General features: G+C 40.1%; 2 protein-coding genes across 2 annotated transcripts; both read left to right on the top strand.

Annotated features, from left to right (window-relative positions):
• The first annotated feature begins 3,161 nt into the window (after nt 1–3,161).
• Nucleotides 3,162–8,875, top strand: LOC131218731 (uncharacterized). The gene is made up of 2 exons (XM_058213485.1): nt 3,162–3,555; nt 8,229–8,875. Exons 1-2 carry the CDS (start codon nt 3,240–3,242, stop codon nt 8,522–8,524), a joined length of 612 nt encoding a protein of 203 aa, XP_058069468.1. The 5' UTR covers nt 3,162–3,239; the 3' UTR covers nt 8,525–8,875.
• Nucleotides 8,876–15,558: 6,683 nt separating this feature from the next.
• On the top strand, nt 15,559–18,513 carry LOC131218729 (uncharacterized). Its single transcript, XM_058213482.1, has 3 exons — nt 15,559–15,655; nt 17,292–18,081; nt 18,190–18,513. Exons 1-2 carry the CDS (start codon nt 15,640–15,642, stop codon nt 18,044–18,046), a joined length of 771 nt encoding a protein of 256 aa, XP_058069465.1. The 5' UTR covers nt 15,559–15,639; the 3' UTR covers nt 18,047–18,081; nt 18,190–18,513.
• The last annotated feature ends 2,636 nt before the right edge of the window (nt 18,514–21,149 follow it).

Raw genomic sequence — 21,149 nt, 5'->3', positions numbered from 1 at the left:
TCTATAAATAGGGGTGTACACCCAGTTGAGCTGGCATCAAATCGGCCCGGCTCGGCCACTAGCTGACCCTAGCTTGAACTCAGCTCAGATTTGTCCTCGAGCCTGACTGGCCAGCTTGGCTTGGTTTGGTCAGCAACTCGGGCAAATTCGAGCCAAGTTCGAGCCAAAATCAAGCCTTGCAACATTTTCACAAATAAATGCAGGACACTTTCAGTTTCTCACTCTATGTAAAATAACAAGTACTTCATCCAACACCTTATAGGCAACATCAAAATCAAGGAAAAGCAGTATTTGTTTCGTATCCATATCGGATACCTTCCCTGCCACTAGCTGACACTTCCTTGAGTTATTTCATCAAACACCAGGTGAGCAACAACAATATCAAAGTAACCGAGTTACCCAACTAATCCGATCTGAGTTCGATTCAAGTCAAAAAAAATTTCAAGCTCAAAAAATCAGCCCGACTCAGCTCAAAGTCGAATCGTGCTTTTTTTGAGTCAAGTGGAGCGAGCTAACTCGGTTCGTGTACACCCCTATCTATAGACAGCTTTCCTGGGCTTTGGTTTGTGAAATAGTGCCGATTCGTTCCTGATCCAGACAATTGGTCTGATTGGGTTCACCGTGGATTGGGCCATTTCCAGGCATCTACCTGATGAGACCATCCCAGCCCATCGATTAGTGGCCTGTAAATGAGTGGTTCAGAAAATAGCACAATGGTTCATCTTCAGCAGAAAAGACATCCATAGTTTGGAAGTGGGCCCAATCAAGAACAGCCAAACCAACAAATTGGACAATGCTGTTAGGCCCAGACCAATGCGATTTAGAGGGTGTGAAGCCCAAACCGGTCCCACTAGGCAATGACATGAGATAGGTATCTCTATGGTCTCGCTTCAAGTTCAGCCCTGCAATTTGACTTGAAAAGCCACCTTTCAACCCTTTATACCTAATTATTTTCAATATACCTCTTTTTTGGGCTCATGCCTTATAATGATATGTCAAAATAGACGGACGGCCTGGATTAAACACTTATGTCACGGTGGGCCCACAGAACCACAGACAGGACCGCCCAATCCGCGCCCATCTGCTTCCATGCAACTACCAATTGGAATTTCTCGGCTCTACCACACCATTTCTATCCTTCTTTGACTACTGGTCCATTGCGTGATCTCTGTGACCTCTATCAACCGTCACTTTAAAAGGCACTAATCAGATGGCTACGATCATCTGATTGATGTGCGTTTCTGCCCATTTGCCACCCACAGTACGGCATACAAAATGAATGGTCCTCACCGAGGATAAGCCGTCCTGCCACGAGTATTGAACCCTTTAGCGTAATCTGCACCGTTGAATCACAACTGATGAGAGTGGCCGAGCAGTCTTACACCTCAAGAAGGAAGTGGGGCCCACTCATTACCGCCTTTAGATCTTATATCGACACTGATGAGAGAGAAAGATCGAATTATGACTAGATGAAAGGCCCGCCCAAGTAGCACGGTGTGTGAGTCCCACGCGTCACCACCATCAAATGTAGATCAACAAACGGTTGAGCAGCCCAGGCGACGTTTCGGCCCTTGATCAGGAGGTTGGCCACTTTTGATCAGATCGTGGCCACATGACATGGGCCCACTCATTAACGCCATCGGATGTTGAATCAGCACCGTTGAGAGAGGAAGAATGGAAGGTGAATAGACGAGAGGTCCCACCCAAGCAGTTGGGCACTTCAAGTGGGTTGTGGGCCCCAATGCCACCTCCATCAAATGTAGATCCACGAATCATCAAATGGGCCCCAATGCCACCTCCAGCAATTCCGATCGTCAATCACGACGTGGGTCGCTTGTGATCAAATCCTGACCATGCGTCCTTTCTTTTTTGGTATCTTCCGGAAGAGCAAAGGGCAGTTTGGTAATCAGGGGACGCGGATTGCCTAATGATATTCCCAGAAGCAACTCGCTACTGAGCAGTGATCTATGGGCCCCACACGATAAATCGCTACTGAGCGGGGGAACGGATTGGCTACTCCCCCTGCCACCTGCCAATGACTGGTGGTCGGTGCTCTGTGGGCCCCATCATGATTTATTTGTTTCATCCATGCCGTCCATCCATTTTTCTAGATAATTTTATGGTATGAATCCAAAAATGAGGTATATCCCAATCTCAAGTGAACCATATTACAGGAAACAGTGTTGATTGAACCTCGACCATTAAAAACTTTTTGGGGCCATAAAAGTCCTTCATTTAGGTATGTATGACCTAATCAACAGATTGGATGTCAAATAAACAGTACAGTGGGCATTAGGAAGATTTTAGTGGTGGATATCCAATCACTATTGTTTTCCTGTGGTGTGGTCCACCTGAGATGTAAATCCATCTCATTTTTGGTATCAGTACGTAAAATGATCTGTAAAAATGGATGAACCACATGGATAAAACACATACTTCATAGTGGGGCCCGCATAACACCGACCACCAGCCACCGGGCAAGTGTCGGAGTAGCCAACCGTTTCCACCGAGCGGTGATCTATGGGCCCTACTATGTTGTATGTGTTTTATCCACGCGGTCCATCCACTTTTCAGCTCATTTTAAGCGATGAACCCAACAATGAGCAGATCAAAATCTCAGGTGGACCACACCAAAGAAAAAAGTGGTGATTGAGTGCTTACCACTGAAAACTTATCGGAATCACAAAAGTTATGGATCAAGCTGATATTTGTGTTTTCCCTATCCTGAAGTTTTTAACAGTGGGTGTTTAATCACCGCTATTTTCCTGTGGTGTGGTCAATCTGAGAATTTGATCTGCCTCATTTTTAGGCTAATGCCTTTAAATAATAATCCAAGATGGATAAACGGTGTGGATAAAACAAATATATCATTGTGAAGCCCACAGAGCACCGTACAGTAGCCACGTCGCTACTGCCGGTGTCAGTACGCAATCCGCGTCCGTAAGCAGGACGTGGGCCACTGAGGCCCACCTTACCTTTTAGAATATTCTGGAAGAATAGAAGGGTAGTTTGGTAATTAGGAGATGAGCCACTGTGATGAGTGCAGGCCCACTTCACCTCTAAGAATCTTCTGGAAAGGCGCGAGGGCAGTTGCTGGGAAAAGAAATCCTGCAAATTCCCACTGTCTCCTTCCCTCTATATAAAAAACTCCGTCTCGCTTCTATCTTACAGGTGCTTGCGTACATTTCCGGCATCTTTTGTTTCAGTACATTGCGGAGAACAGTTATTTCCAACTTCCAATGGAGAATCATGCTACCAGAGGCAGTGCTACAGGCTCTAGAGGAAGGGGGAGACACGAATCAGAAAACCCACATCACAATCGTAATTTCTCGCAGAATTCAGACCAGAATCGCCGGTGGGCGGCGGCCCATGTGAAGAAATCGAGCCGGGGACGATCGTTCCGTGATCCGGCCACGCCCAACTCGGCGGCGCCTGGAGGGAATGGCGGCGATGGCGGGAGAGGATCTAGTGGCCGGGGACGCGGCGGGAAAGGTGGGGCCCACTATGTGGCCCGCCAACGGAGTTCGGAGCCTGCTGGGACGACTGCCGCATTCGGTGAGCATTTCTTCCAATATTGTGTTCGTTACTCTGATTTTTTGTTTTCATGATGATCGTGATTCGGACCATTTGGGTTGGTCTGGGCTTGACTAGAACTTGACTCGGTTGGCTTTCCTGAGGTGACTGCAGATCACGTGCCAAAGCTGTCACATGTGTGAAATCCAGCTGCTCATCAGGTGTGTCCCACCACAAGCATGCCCTGGCCTGAAACCAGCCTGGCCCGATCACTAAGTGGGCCCGACCATTAGGATGCCCTCGCCCAAAACCTGGGCTGGCCTGATCATAAGGCGGGGTCCACCGTGAGGGTGCCCTGGCTCGCCCAATCATCGGATAGGCTTACCGTGAGGATGCCCTGCCTCGAAACAGATAATGGACTAATCATCAGGTGGACCCCACTTGAGGATACTCTAGCCTGAAACCCAGGTTGGACCTGAAAACAAAGAGAACTCCTTTGATTTTCTTGTATTTGAGACAACCTAGAGGGGTTGAATATATAGAGATCTACAGCCATATATATAAGGTAAATTAGAAATACAGAATCATCTAATTAGCTATACAAGGCATGTTGCTATACAAGGCATGCGGCTATACAAGGCATGCAACCTGTCTAACAGGACCAACCTTCAGGTGGGCCCCATCATGATGATGCCTTGCTCCAAAAACCAAGCTGACCCAACCTTCAAGTGGGTCCTGTTGGGATTTGGTCTACGGAATCACACAGATATGGATCTAGGATAGCAATGCAAGAGCCCCAAGAAAACACAAAAGAACACAAAGATTTAACGTGGAAAACCCTTACGGGAAAAAAACACAGCACAAAGCGACAAAAATTCCACTATGAAAGCACAAATTACAAAGATGGATGACTTGCCCGACTTGAGAAATCCTCAAACCTCACCTTTCCCTACCTAGCTCTACCCCTTTGAAACCCTGGAACCCTTTAGAAACCCTAGCACCCTTTTAAAAATACTTAAAACCTCTTAGAATCACTCCCCGTCCCGCATATACCCATTTATATAGGTTTAAAAAGAAGCCGAAACGGAATAGGAAACAAAAATCGCAAAATCTGCTTTTCCGTAGAAAGTCTGTGTAAACTCCTCGATGTCATCGAAAAATGACAAAACATGTCCAGCGAGCAGGGGTGAAAATCCTGGAAATACTCGATGGCATCAATCGGCTTCGATGTTATCGAACTATGCAGATAGATTTAAGACATTTGTTATCAACAGGCCCAACCATGAGGATGCCATGGGGTCTTTCTTCTTGGCTTCGGTACTAGATGTGAAGAGGGCTACAACCAATAGAAAATGGAGCACTAACTATATTAGGATTTTACATATTGACGCGGCATTGAACTCTTTCAACATAATCATTTTAAGCTTTCCATACTTATATTTTTCTTCTCTCTAAAATATGGTCATTCATCTAATTAATGACTTCCATATTCTTTATATTAAATTCTTTAGTCAAACAATTTGTTAATGCTACAATAATATCTCTACTAGTACTTACAACTAAAATGTCATCAGCATATAATGATAAGATAATGAAGTCACCATTTTCATGGTTACAAATATAAGCACAATGATATGCCTCACAATTCTAAAATTCTAAGCTTGCAATGAATGAATCAAACTGCTTGAATAATTGTTTTAGATCATAAAACAATTGTTCAATTGACAAACAAGATTCATTATGTATATACATATAACTTTCGGGTTGACTCATATAAATTTTTTTTTATCAAGATTTTAATATGAAAAGACAGTTTTTACATTAAATTGCTTAAGCTCCAAGTTAAGCATCGCTGTCATACTCAACACAGTACGAATAGTACTCAACCGGATTACTGAAGAGAAAATTTCATCGAAGTCAATACTTGATTTCTTAGCATACTCTTTTGCTACTACTTGAACTTTGTATATCTCAACATTCCCATTATATATCTTCAACTTGTAAACTTATTTGCAACAAATAGTGTTCTGCCCTTTGGGTAATTTAATCAATTTTCAAGTCTTGTCTTATGTAAAGCTTCCATCTCCTTCTCTAAGGACGCTTTTTCACTGGTTAACATCCATGGATTTACATGACTCTCGATATGAACAATGCTCGTCCTTTTTTGTCATGCAAACATAAGTCATAACATAATCCTTGAGTCAAACCAAACAAAAGGTTTTGTATTTTTCTTCAATTGGCCTTGATTACATTAAATTTCAACACTTGATATCTCATCTTCATTAGCTTCATCTTCAACGTTGAACAAACAGTACGAAGATCCGCCAACGTTGAACATCCACAAATTCACATGCCTTTTGGTATGAAGAAGGCTTTGATTGTAGTTTGATTGGACACATTAAACAGAATTGAATCATAGAGTGTAAGAAGAAGATCCACTATAGGTAACTGTTTTTTTTCCCCTTGAATACCTCATTTTTCATCTTTATGAGCTTTTTTCCCCTTAAATTGCAATAACACAACTTTTCTTCACCAACACTGTGTTGAACTTGAGTTTCCATAATGCGTAATCAGGTTTGTCAAACTTTGGCACTTCAAATCTGGTAGAACTTGATCCAGCCATCTAAAATACAATTGTAACACAAAAGCCAACATAGATCTGGTGCTAAAAGACTTCTTAACTTTTCGCTTTGATACCGTTTGTTGTGGAAAAATACCTGCACATTATCAATGCAAGTAAAGCAAAACCATATTTTAAAAAAGGGTCAAACAAAGAAAGCCGAGTCAAAGTAAAAACAAGAGAAAAGAGGCACATAGATTTACATGGTTTGTAAATATGCCTACATCCACCGGACAACAGCAAGGAGCTTTCTACCCTCGCTAAAACAAGATAAAAAAAAAAGAAATACAAGACTTATTGCTCTCTCACTCTTCCACTATATAAGAACTCACCCACCTAAGAATCCACAGAAGAATAATACAAACTCTCCACCTATCCTTGTTATATAGACTGCACCGTAATAGAGAAGATAGCCACAAGCCTGGTGAAACTAGACCTCATCGTATATACGTATGTAACGCAAGGAGAAAACGGAAATAGGAAGTCATATCCAACTTAGATATGTTGCACCATTTCCACCTCCTAATGAATGACATGGATTTGCAACAAGCGCATAGAGGTGACATAGTAAGCAGATTAAAACCTCACTACTTCAACAAAACCAAAATTTCCAATAATTGCTATATGCTACATGTGACCCATTGTTTCAGGAGCAGAGGAAAATAAATTGTGATGTGGAATGTCTGCACTTCATAGAATAATTTTAACGCATATCATCCATGTCGTCCTCCTCATTGTGCCATCCCTCTTGTTTCTCGAAGAAATTTAGGTTTCATAAGTGCCCTTTCTGGCCATGATTCAAACATGTATTTGCGGGGCTGCCTTTTCGGGACAGCTACCTTTTGTCCATATTCTTGAAATTCTGTTGCGGTTGCATGGCTCACTAGTCACCGCCATTACTTTCCATCCCTTGTTATCGGGCTGGCCAGTGCTGGATGTTGAAGAATGTGAACCTGACTTTATCCAAGTCGAGTAGGACGATGACTTATTCGCATGGTTATATCATGTTGTGTTGCTCCTATGCTTGCATTTCTATCTAATATGCCCTGTCTACAATTTCAGGATTGACCTCCTCCATCTCTTGTTGTATATCTATCCATATCCTATAGCAATACCTTGTGACCTGCAATATTTCTGTATTATTCATATCACATCTCATTGCCAGGTCGTAAAACTAGTGCACTATTAGTAATCATATTAAAAAATCCTACCTCTCTAATTTCAGCACTGCAAAACATAGCTCGACCAGCTCGGATAGCTGGAACCACTCCAAGTGGTTTTCCCGCACTCTCAATCAACAATCGTGGCAGGCATTGGTGTCTAGATCCCATGAAATATTCAATCTCCTCTAGTCTTCTACGCGATCTCAGCCTTGCCATATTCAGGATTATCATGGCTGGTTAGGTCTCATGTTCGCATCCATACTTCTCATCATCTTTGCTCAGTGTCTGAAAATGACCCTTCACTCCGTTTTGGTTGTCGCTTGCCATATTTTAGGACTTATACGATGTCCCACTTAGGTATGTGTTAATAGATTGGTGCTGTTACTTTGGCTAGGTTATCAGATTGAAGCTGAAATCACTAGATAGAAAGAAGAATAAAACTTGGAACGAATGCCAGAGATCACACAAACCCTGCTCCACCACTTCCACTGTAGGAAACCTCTCATCAAATTCGTTTTTTTTTTTATTATTATTTTTTATTTAAAAAGAACTTGTAAAGTTATTCCCGTAAGTAGCACCATGGCACCCTATTTATAGATAGGGCTGTAGCCGATTGACCCAACCCAAGTTCTGGTCAGGTTGGGTTGGGCTAGGTTGTCAAGAGGCTAGGGTCATTGGGTTGGGGTTGGAAAACGCCATCCAATTTGAAATCAGGTTGGGTTCAGGCTGAGCAAATTCGGGTCAAGTCAGGAATAATCTCATGTATTTGAGTTGGATTGGTTGGGTCCAACCATCATGCTTGTGGTGGCCCAAAAACGATGCTAGATGCAGTTCTTCTTGAAGAACCCGACGGATGTTGGGAACATTGCTCCCTGATCGGTTGTCGACATCACGATCATTCATTTTGAGGAGTATGATTTTTATCTATGCAGCCACAACTGGAGCCTCCGGACAAGCAAGCCGACCCCCTATCAATTCCTTTTCGATGAGCACTGCTTCTACAACCTCTGTTACACATTTCCCTGGTGCACCAGACCGATATTGCTGGTCCCACCAGTGCTCTGTGCTCATCTCGTGGCGTATGGGGCCAGCAGTATGCCGACTCCGATATGTGCTCGCCACCTTCATCAGCATCATCTTCTTCTTGGCCATTGTTGATCACTTCAATGAGGTTGGTGACTCCCCAAAGGTGCATGCTGACCTCAAGAATCGCATGATTTCCAGTTGATAACCGTCCGACAATCTCGGATGGACCATCTCCCAAAAACTGTCCAGATTGGAAGATCCCAGCTACCAATCTTGGGTCTCTCTCTCTCTCTCTCTCAACCCCAAAGTGTTTGTGTTTCTTTGTTTGATGCCTGTGGGCATAGCTAGTTTGAGTAGTTGTGTGTTTTGGGAGAGTTGTTTGATTAGGTTATAGAGTGTTGGTCTTGTGATGGATTGTGGGTGTTGCTTTGTTTCATGTACTCTTATTCGACTCATGTCTACTATGGTTTGTTGTTTGTATTTGAAAGGTGTTAGTCTCCTAGTAAATTTTACTTGTGTGGAAGATTTTCTTTTAAATTATCAAGGTTTGCTATGACCACATGTTATTTGAGCTTTCCGTCAGGTGGACCACACATCTCTTTTGAGACCCACACATCCAAGTATGTCGTCGTGTTGTTCCTATTTGTTCTACCACCACATTGATAGACGGCTGTGAAAGAACTCAATATTGAAATTTGTCTTTTGAATCACTTTTTAATTAGAGAAAAGAGGCTAATCAGATCAGGGAAGATGCTTCATGCAAGTCCTATGATGGTGATCAAGGTCATCGATCTGGTGGGCCCAGGATCTGGTCATTGTGACATTCTGCAGCCAACCATTGGATGGATACCATTGATTTAAAAAAAAAAAAAAAAATTGGGGCCAAGGACCAGAAAACCAATGGCCTTGATCACTGGACACTAGTGCCTGATGTACAGATCTTTTGGTACACGCTTGGCAAAGATGTTTTGAGCAACTCTTTATTTCATGAGATTGGATCAGTACAAAGCTTTGTGGGTTAAGCTTAACCAGCAACGCCGTGGGGCCCACCATTGTGTGTGATATCCAATACATCCATCATTTGTCGCCCCTCATATTCTTCTTGCAATCCCAAAATCAGGCCGATCCAAAACTGTGGCCCACTCCATGGGAACGGTTGGGATGGTGAGGACACCCAACACTATTAAAAGCATCTGAGATTGCATGTGGGGCCCACCAAGTTTTGAATAGGCATCTAATACATTAAGAAGATGAGTGCACACCAGGATGAACGGAAACCGAAAAATCAGGCCCATTCTCAAACGCAGATGCGCCCCACCACTTAATTTTATAGGTTTTAGTCATGCTTTTACATGGTGTGGCCCATTTGAGTTTTGGATCAACTCCGTTTTTGGGCACCAAAGAGAACATGAGAGGCCCACATAATGGGATGAAATAGATGTCAGGCACACATCACAGTGGGCCCCACACACTTGGTATTGACCCGGCCTCATTGAATAACTTTATATTTTTTCTATGCTTGCAATGGTTATGAGGATTTCAAAATAAAATGAAAGAGAATCATTGGTTTCGTGGGTTTTCATTAAAATTTTGAAATAATTGGGATGATTGTTTCTCACCCATTCTTTTGAATTTGATGAAACTCAGTAATTTAGACTGTTTTCATGCGAGAAATGAATCTCACATCACTAGGCCTATCAAATGCATACGTTTCTTATTGTATGGTTATTGTATGGTCGAGTTTCCAACCAGTATACTTTCGGATTGGTATAAGGCTACTCAATCCGATCCAACTCGGCCTGTTACTGCATAACTCGAACACAACCCGGTATACTTTCGGATTGGGATAAGGCTACTCAATCTGAACTGACTCGGCCATTCAGTGCAGGTCAAGCCGGGTCTTTGACCGGGTCTGAACGAGTCGTGTCAATTTATAAAGATTTAACCACTCTCATAAGTAATAATTATAACTTTTACACCACAATACTCTACAATATACGCATCTAAACAGGTGACTCACGACCATGATCAAGTAGGGAATGTAGTACAATATGAATATTTTCTGTTTCACACACTCCATTGAAATAAATATCCAAATGGCATTTTATTCATGGAAGCCTTTTACAATAATTGTTATGGATCAATCCTAACACTTACTAATACACCCATTTACATTAACAACAGCAACTCTATAATATCATACCATAACACTCTACGATATGGACATCCAAAGATTCTAGTGGCTAAATTCATATTTTCATTAAAAGGAGGAAATTTAGTCAAAGAAGAAAATGACAGCCATCATGATTAGATCTAGGCATCAGACCAAGTCGGATCGGACTGGGTCCAAATCGATTCGGTGCGAAATATACATATGCTGACCTGAACTTGATCTGATCCAGGACCGAGTCCGGGACATCCGACTCGAACCGATCTGATGCATGATTGGCCTGACACGAACTGAGTCCGACTCAATCAGGGAAACTGAGTTGGATTGGGTTGAGTACGATTCGGATCGAATTTTTTAATGGTGAAAATCATTATCCTCGCTGCTGTTTTTGGTGTGGTCTATTTGAGCTTTAGATATAATTCAATTTTTATTTTTATTTTTCAAATGCTTTAAAATGATCACAAAAAAATCAATAAACGGTATGGATATAATAAATACATCATTGTGAGGCCCATGTAATTTTGATCTCATTTGAGCCATTCGTACAACTCGAAGCTCGAGGCACGTCTCCGCTCACCTCTGCACGACACATATCTACACAGCTATGTAGTGTTGCGTGCTTTGCACGAAAGTGCAGTGACATGAGTGCATTGCTGTATTGACGTTAGCAAGTTCTGTGGGTCTGATCATGGGGTATGTGTTATATCCAAACCGTCCATCCAATTGGCGAGCTTGTATTAAGGCTTGAGATGCAAAATAAGATAGATCTAACTATCAAGTGGACCACACGAATTGTTTAATGGTGAAAATTATTATTTCTACTGCTATTTGTGGTGTGGTCCAGATGATCTTTGGATATTATTCATTTTTTGGATAATCTCTAAAAATATTTGAACGGTGTAGATATAATAAATGCATCACTGTGAGGCCCATATAACTTTGATCTCCTTTGAATCGTTCGAGCTTGAGGAGCGTCAATACACATCTTCGTGCCACATGTACCTACAACAGCTATATAGCTAGTGTGTAGGTATAATAAATACACCAGCCAATGTGCTTCCCAATAAAAGAGGTTTGCTAGCAAGGCTCGCGGAGTCTCTATTGGCCTAGTCAGTAGAACCATGTAATGATCCACATCGTTAATTTAGAAACTCCTACCGTGTACAATTACTATGGAAGAATCTCACGGACTTACTGAGTAAACTCTGTTGGGGTCCACCGTGAATGCATGTGGTTTATTCACTCCGGCTCGGGTCGGATCCATTCGGATCGGATTTGTCCAAATTGACCACGATCCGAACTCGATTCGAAAAACTTTCGGATTTGAATGACCCAACTCGATCCCCACCGATCCAGGCCGTTTGTTCGGTTCAGATCCGGTCAGACATGCCTAGCTCTAATCATGGTGTTGGTATGACATCGGTCCCATCTATCATGTGTACCGCTCAATTTCACCTCGATGGGCTACACCAAAAGGAAAAAAGTGAAAAACCATGCCTAAATCCTCCACGTTCACTCTCTTGTTGCCCACCAGAGGTTTGGAATTGCCTAGTTTTGGTATGCACCAGGGGCAAATCTAATAAATGAAATGGAAGGCATATATACAACATGGTGGGCCCAAGAAACAGCTTGGGAGGTTTTATTGGTTGTGTCCTCCCAACTGTTCCTGTGGTGTGGCCACCTGACTTTCTTATTGGACTGATTTTTGGCCTGATGGCATAACATCAAAGGCGCAGGAAGCGGATTGGATAACGAGTAACTTAGTATGCTTAGCGTACTGAGTAAACTCTATATGCCCAATTCTCATTCATGCATTTTATCTACTCGGTTCATCTCTTTTAACAGATAATTTTAGGACCTCATCCCAAAAATGGAATGTATCCAATCCTCAAGTGGAGCACACCACCGAAATAGTGTGAATTGGACATATACCGTTGAAAAATTATTGGAGGCCAAAGAAGTTTTAGATCAAGCTGATATTTGTTTTTTCCCTTCATTCATGTCTTTTTGATCTTATGAACAGGTTGGATGACAACTAAACATCACTAGGGGCCTTAGAAAGTTTTCAACAGTGGAAATCAATACTTCTATTTTTTCCTGTGGTATGGTCCACTTGAGCTTTGTATATGCATCAATTTTGAGTTCAACCCCTAAAATGATATGGAAAAACAAATGTACGGGTGGATAAACCACATGAATTCATGGTGGCCCAACAGAGTTTACTCAATACGATTATAGACTACTGAGTAACTCAGTACGCAATCCGATTTCAAAGGCACACCCCCATTGATGAGGTGGATCTGATGCACCAATCATGGAGCAACTTAGGTGCACGCGGATTTCCTGAAAAAGCGTTTCGCAGGTAATTCTTGGAACCTAGTTGAGGCCCACTGTGATGTTTGTGAAACATCCATCCGTCCATCCATTTTGTGAGCTCATTGTAGGACTTGAGCCCAAAAGTGACCAGGATCCAAGACTCAAGTGGGCTGCACTAAAGGAAAAGGTAGCTAGGGAAATTTCTACCGTTGAAACCTCCCTGAGGTTGACAGTGATATTTACCTGCCATCCATACCGTTCATAACATCATTCTTATTGGGATGAACTGAAAACACAAATATTATCCTGATTCAAAACTTCTATGGCCCCATGAGTATCTTAACGGTGGAAGTCAATCCTCACTTGAGTTTTGGATCCAGCTCCCTTTTGCCTGTAAGTCTTAAAACGAGCTCACAAAACGTATAGATAGTGTGGATTCCTCACAAACATCACAGTCGACCCCACCTAGGTTCCCAGTACAGGAACTTCATGTCAAAGGCTTTCGCCGGAAATCCGCGTCCAGCCTTTTTGCATGCGCTGGAAACATAGGTGGGTCCCGCGGTGATGTTTGCGAAAAATCCATCCCGTTTCGTGAGCTCATTTTAGGGCATGGACTAAAAATCAGTGGAATCCAATACTCAAGTGGGCCGTAAACGTGAAGATTGAACATCAAAGTTGAAATATTCATGGCTCACAGCAGTTTTGAATCTCACTGTCGAACCCAGGTAGGTTTCAACGGTAGGAATTTCCCTACCCACCTTTTCCTTTAGCAGCCCACTTGAGCATTGGATACTGCTCACTTTTGGTCTCCAGTAGTCCTGAGATGAGCTCAAAAATCAGATGGGCCGGATAGATTTATCACAAACATTACGATGGGTCCCACCTAACTTTCCAGCGCAGTAACTTCCCAAAGGACGCGGATTGCGTCCTACCCCCGCCCGACGGTAATCCGTCCGGGCAGGCTCTGTGGGGCCCACTGTAATTTAAGTGTTTTAGCGTGTTTTATCCACGCTGTTAATCACTTTTATTATATAATTTTAAAGTATGATTTTAAAAATGAAGCAGGTCCACAGCTCCAGTGGACCACACCAAACGAAGCTGCAGTGATAATGACATCCACCATTGAAATCTTTATAAGCCCACCGTGATTTTATTTTTTTTACCATCCAACCTATTCATGAGGTCATGTAGACGTGGATGAAGTGAAACAACAAATATCAGCTTCATCCGAAACTTCTCCAGCTCTCAATAAGTTTTTAACGGTGAAAGTTCAATCTCCACTTTGTGATCCACTTAAGACTTTTAACTATCTTATTTTTTGACTCATATCTTAAAATGATCTGAGATAAATGATGAACAGCATGGATAAAATACTTACATCACGGTGGTCCCCACAGAGCCCTGCCCAGACGGATTACCGTCCGGGCGGGGGTAGGACGCAATCCGCGTCCCTTGCGAAAGGCATTCGCAGTAAATCCGCGTCCAAAATCACCAAAATCGGATTGGTTGTTCCGTCATGGACGGCCAGTGGGTGGATCCCACGTGATTATGTTCCTTACATCCACACCGTCCATACGTTTTGAAATCTCATCTTAGAGAAGGATACCAAAAATGAAGTGGATCCAAATCTCAGTTGGACCACACCACAAGAAACAGTTTTGATTGACCATTAAAAACTTCTTGGGCCCTACAAAAGTTGTGGATCAAGCTGATATTTGTGTGATCCTTTCATCCATATCTTTGTAACCTTATCAAAAGGTTGGATGGCAAATAAACATTATGCTAACCCCCAGGAAATTTTTAATGGTGCCTATTCAATCACCACTATTCCTGTAGTGTGATCCACCCAAGATTTGTATCTACTTCATTTTTGGCATAATACCTTAAAATAATCTGTTAAAACGTATGAACGGCGTGGATGTAATCAAAATACATCCAAGGTGGGCCCCACATTCAGGGATCCACCGACCCTTGTGAATCCCATATCCACCGACACTTGTTCGCTGAAGTAAGACCGTTGGATATTTCTCATCTCATAAAAACATTCGGTCTTATATTCCAACTAAAGTGATTTTCATATAGTCTTTTATTAGGTGGGCCTGCATGATGAATGGTTCAGGTGATCAAATCTAGTTGGATTGGGCATACCAAGGGCCATAAGCGCGGGACGGGGATTCCCTCCGAAAGCCTTTCGCAGGAAGTTCCTGCGCTGGGAACTTAGGTGTGGCCCGAGGTGATGTTTTTGAGAAATCCACTCCATTCATCCGTTTTTTGAGTTCATTTTAGGACAAAATGTCAAAAATGAACCGTATCCAATACTCAGGTGGGCCAAAAATGTGAGTATTACACATCAACAATTGAAATATTCGTGTGGCCACAGAAGCTTTGAATCAGGATAATATTTGTCTTTTCATTTCATCCCAATATTAATGACGTTATAAACGGTATAAATGGCATATAAACATCACTGTAGACGCCAGGAACGTTTCAACAGCAGAAATTTCCCTGCACACATTTTCCTTTAGTGCGGCCCACTTGAGTCTTGGATCCATCTCGATTTTGGTCTCAAGTCCTAAAATGATCTCAAAAAGCGGATGGACGGGGTGGATTTCTCAGAAACATCACGGTAGGCCCCACCTAAGTTTCCAGCGCAGGAACTTCCTGCAAAAGGCTTTCGCAGGAAATCCGCGTGTAATGCGCTAGGACTCTACCATCTATACAAATACGTAACCTATCTTTTATAAATACAGCCTCTTCGATTATACAATACAACAAAACAAACTCAAATCCAGTTCATCGAGATTTAAAGAAAGAAAGTTTACGATCTCATCATGTCTTCCTTCCCAGGTGTATTTTAAATTTTTACAATCTTATATTCAGCAATTTCAATTTTGTAATTGCTATCTGAGCAAGATTTTGAAAACCATACATGCATAAATTCAATGATGACTGCAGAAACCATGTGCATATGTTCATCAGAACAATGATATAAGATTATCACATGATCCCACATGTGGTCGTGAAGATGGAATCCATATGCATATGTCGGTTTCATTATTCGTGGGGGATGTCAGATATTGGATCGTCCAATCTGGACCGTTGGATTATGAGCATTATGCAGATTGGTGTTTGGATTGGACTGTTCGTTATGTGATTGGACGTTAATCAGGACTGTCCAATTTGATCGGTCCATCGTACCACAGATCTGGGACGTTCATCTAGATGTCCTAATGATTAAATCAGGATCACCCATCTTGAAGTCCGCTGGTTAAATTTGAGTGGTCCGTTTGGATGACGTTTTTGTTAGGTCGTGTCATGCATCAGACGCGGATTAGATAGTGACTGGTTCAGTAGCGAATCTCGCTACTGAAGTCACGTCACCATGTTTTGTAGGCCCCACCATGATGTATGTGTTGTATCCACACCGTCCATCCATTTGGAGAGATCATTTTAGGGTATGATCCAAAAAATGAGGCAGATCGAAAGCTCAAGTGAACCCCACCATAGAAAACAGTGGAGATAGTGACACCCACCCTTGATTTCTTCCAAGGCCCACCATGATGTTTATTTGATGTCAAACCTGCGTGAAGGAAACCACAGCGGATATGTTCACCACTGGGATTATTAGATACCATTCATGTGATTGAATTGGATGAATGAAAACTAATTGCAATCAAAATAAATATAATTTACACTCTAAAAAGTGAGGATTTAATTGATTCCAATTATTTTTTTAAGGACATTTATGTATTGTACTTCTATCGATCTTAACTAGGCCTAAATTTGGGCCGTTACTCATGCTTTGGGAACTGATATTGACTATTGGTAGAAGGAAAGGAAGATCCAACCATAAGTTCAAAGAAAATTCTCTCACCACAACGGTCAACGTCTACTTATATCTTGGGTCAAATTTCACTTCATTATGATGATCCATTTGAAGCAAAACCATGAAGCGATCCTTGAGTCTAAGATTCAAAGGTTCGAATTAGTTGTGATAGTCACCAAAGTGACCTGAATCAATTAAAATCTTTGGTTTAGACTTGTATATGTGGAATTCGTTAACTGTCCATATGAATTAAGGATTACATTAAGTTGCGTTTTCTATAGTTAATGATTGGAAATAAGAATTGACATTTTTTTGCAAGATAAGCCGTGTGGAGTGATTTGTGCTATAGTAAATAGGTTTAAGAGATCCATCTCACCTAAAAATGATGGGTGTCTTAGGTTTTTGTAATAAATATTGATTAGTTTCATGTTCAATAAAGCCACTTATAATTCATTATTTTACTCAAAGGAGAGTTACGATAATATGTCAGTCTTTGCTAGAATTGATGAAGTGGGTTTATGATTATTCTGAGCAATTTGATTGAAGACCGCAATCCATTGAATGATGAAAGTTTTTGATATTCAATTTATATTCATGTATTGCTTAAATGGAAAATGTTTATTAATTTATGTGAATATGTTTGTTTTGTGCACGCAGGTAGGAACATTTATAGCATCCCAACTCAATTCACTTCCATACCATATTTAACCGAAGCCAATTATCCTAAATGGAAAGAGTCTATTGAGATTTTCTTAGGTTGTATGAACTTGGACCTTGCCCTAGAAAAGGAAGAACCTCCTAAGCCTTCTGATACCAGTACAGAGTCAGAAATTACACACCATGATGCTTGGGTCAACTCTAATAGAATGTGTCTCAAAATACTAAAGTATGTGATTCCTGAAACAATGAAAGGTGACATGCCTGACACCGAGAATGCCAAGGAATTCCTAATTGAAATAGAAAATCAAACTAAGAAAGTGAAGAAAGCAGAGACAGGTTCACTTTTGTACAAATTGACTAGTGCATCATATAACGGCCAAGGAAATATTCGAGAATACATTTTTGGGTTGATTGATGTGGTTTCAAAACTTCGCGGATTGGGCCAAAATATAGAAGATGAATTTGTGGTTTTCTTAGTTTTAAATTCTCTCCCTCCTGAGTTTGATCTATTTCGAATCAATTATAATATTCAAAAGGAGAAATGGACGTTGAATGAACTGGTTTCTCAGTGTGTCCAAGAGGAAGAGAGGCTCAATTATAATGCACATCTTGTAACCTCTAAACAAGGACTTAGTAAAAACAAAAAAAGGAAACAACATATTGAAAAACAAGCTGTAAGTTCTATAGCCGACAGTCAGCCTCAATATGAAAATCAATCAAAGGAAAAGGAAGCTATGAAGGTGATCTACTGAGTGCATTAAATTTCAGGAATGACTCTTAAAGAAAGGTAAGAATATTGTTTTGGTTTATGTGTTTATTTAATTTAGTAAGTATGTCAATTGATTCCTAGTTGATAGATTACAGTGCTTTTATTCATATATGCAATTACATGCAGGATATGCTCTAGCGAGACAGAGATCAACTGATGCTGAAAAATGAACCTATATGGGCAATGATATAAGGGCAAATAAGGAGAAAATTGAGTTCATAGGCTTAAGTTATGGTCATTCAATTTTTGAATATTATTTATCTTCTATAAGGTGTAATTTAATTTATGTTTTTCTTCAGATAATATGGTTATGCATTTAAAATTGAAAATGAAAATCTTAGTATTTTTTTTTATTATTATTTGAATGTGATTAGCACTAGTAATTTAGATAATAACCTTTTTCAATTGGACTTTAATGCTTCATATGTCTTTAGCATTTGTTATTTGCATGAAAGATATTGGAGTAACATTAAGATAAGCTGGAGAATGAAAATTCTTACAAGTTTTGTCACATGTTATCAGGTCATTTCTCTCATGAGATAATGAAAAGGCTTATGCAATAAAGAAAATTTTAGTTAATAATCTTTATAAACTAGGGTTTATATTAATCACATTAATGATAAGCAAACCAAAACACTAAAATAGTGCTATCAAGAGCGTATAGGGCTCTTAGAGATGATATACAAAAATATCTGCATATTATTTCCCACCTAACTTGGAATGAGTAGAAGTATTTTATCGCTTATAGATAGTTACTTTTATTATGAATACACATATCTTCTATACGATAAGTTACCATATATACAATTAAGTTTTATATATAGAATACTTATAGGATGGTGATAGCATCGTCCAATATACCATTCCTAAGACACTAGAAAAAAATCATATAGCTAAAAGGCCTAATTGTACCTTATAAGACATGGTGCGAAGTATGATTAATAATTTGACGTTACCAAAATCCCTATGAGTGACATTATAAAAACTTTTATGCATATCATTAATTGAGTCTCATGCGAAGTTGTATCAAAACCTATAATTTGTGACATCTTTATGTATATGGTTGTCCAACAAAAGTTAAGTTTTTTTTTTTTAAAAAAAAAACATTTAAAGAAAACTTAACCATATGATAGTTAATTATTAGATACTAATGAAAGTTAAAAGGTTCCAGATTCTATCATTTTTATTACTTTACGAGGATTGTGAAGATTGAGAATGCTAATTTTATTAAAAATAGGGAAATAATAAGAGTGGTAATTCTCTTGAGTGGATAAGCTAATTAGTTGTAAATGAGTATTAAAAACCTAATGGAACTCTAAAATTAATATCAAAGTATTAAAAATGAGATTAGTTGCTAAAAGATTTTAATAAACAAAGACATTGATTTTTTATTATTATTTTATTATTTTTTAAAATCCTCTTCAATAAATAAATAAATAAATAAAACTATCATATTACGAATTTAAAAAGGACTTGGCCCACACATATTGAAGATATGATTATTTGAACCATGACTGGTACAAATGCTTAGGACACATTTATGGAAATCATTCTTTAAGATGTACTATCACTGAAACGGCCGGGAGGACTCATACCACCCACTCGATAATATTTAATATTTGAAAAAAAGATCTCAACTCCAAATGATTGGATTATGGGTTATGTTCCACCTAGTGAATAAATTCTAATCTTTTACATTTGTTGGACAACTAATCCATCCAATAGGTTGAACCCAACACCTTCTGAAAGCCATATCCGCTTATTGAGCGGACCACGCATGTATTTTGCTATTTATCAATGACTACACATTGTTTCCATGTTGTGGCCCACTTGATGAATAGACAATGTTGATTTTGCATTAGGTGATTCTCGTGGTGGGGCCAACTATTAAAAGGGTAGATTTTACATGAACTTAACAAGTTGAAAGTAATTCTCCCGACTGTGGTCTAATGGGATAGACTTTAAACCACCTTAATTTAAAATATAAATAATTGTTATTTGAATAAGTGATGACAAAGCACTGTATTTTTCAAGTCTTGGATTCAATTGATCGAGTCGAGTGACTCAAGCCAAGGCCTTTTTTTTTTCCCTTGAGATTTTAAACCGTGGACCCGACCATTGCCTCCAGTTTCAGAAGGTTTTGCCTTCATTGTTCCAGTGCTTGGCTCATCTGTGATGGACCCATGATATAAATTGGTCACGATCTAGTGCATACATGATGATTTGGTCCACCCAACCTGTCCATTAGATTTGACCCCGTTTTAAGGCTAGATCTCAAAATCTAGCCTGATCCATAAAATAGTTCTAAAACTCGATTCAAAACTCAGCTGAGTCAATTCAACTCAGTAAGATTTTGAGCTGAGTCTTTAGTAAACTCAATTTTGAGACTGACTTGACTTGAGTTCTTCAAAACTCATGAAGTAGACTCTTCTTCTTGTTCTTCTTCTTCTTCTTCTTCTTCTTCTTCTTTTTTTAACACCAACCAACACACCTATGGTCACTCGAACCTAGGACTTTAGTATACCAACTTGATCATCAAGTCGATGCTGACTCTTAGGCCCTGTTTGGATACCACCTAATAAATAACTTAATTTTAACTTTATAATTTTACCTTTTCAACTTAAATTAATTTGGCTATTAAACTTAAATAAGTGACTTATAACACAGAGTAACTTATTTTGATTAAGTCATTTCTTTTACTTTTCAACTTACAAAAAATGACTTATACTTGGGTCACTGTAAGTAATGGTGTGCGCTGTTGGAACTTGATGAATGAATGTGTCATGTTGGAAAATAAGTCTCATAATGTTTTTGAGAAATTTACTAGGTCAATCATTTTAGTGGGTGGGCCTAAATATGTGGTAAATCTAACACTCAAGTGAGGCCACAACTTGTAACCATGGTATTGAACACCAATTGTTGAAACCATGCCCATTATTAGGGGTGCACATCGAACCGTAGAAACCGTGTAACCGGACCGGAACCGTTGGATCGGTCTGGTTTGGTCCAGTTCTAGGGTGCTAATGGTCCGGTTCCAGTTACAAAATTTCCTGAACTGTTGATTATGGATCGGTTCCGATTTAAGA

This window comes from Magnolia sinica, chromosome 11, assembly GCF_029962835.1.
Source record: "Magnolia sinica isolate HGM2019 chromosome 11, MsV1, whole genome shotgun sequence".
NCBI classification, from domain to species: Eukaryota; Viridiplantae; Streptophyta; class Magnoliopsida; order Magnoliales; family Magnoliaceae; genus Magnolia; species Magnolia sinica.
This window is presented reverse-complemented; position numbering and strand designations above follow the sequence as displayed.

What these genes read in the sequence shown, in the direction of transcription:
- LOC131218731 (XM_058213485.1), top strand. Translation starts at nt 3,240, where the DNA reads ATGGAGAATCATGCTACCAGAGGCAGTGCTACAGGCTCTAGAGGAAGG. An exon ending in TGGGACGACTGCCGCATTCG is followed by an intron (nt 3,556 to 8,228) that starts GTGAGCATTTCT and finishes TTATCTATGCAG; the next exon opens with CCACAACTGGAGCCTCCGGA.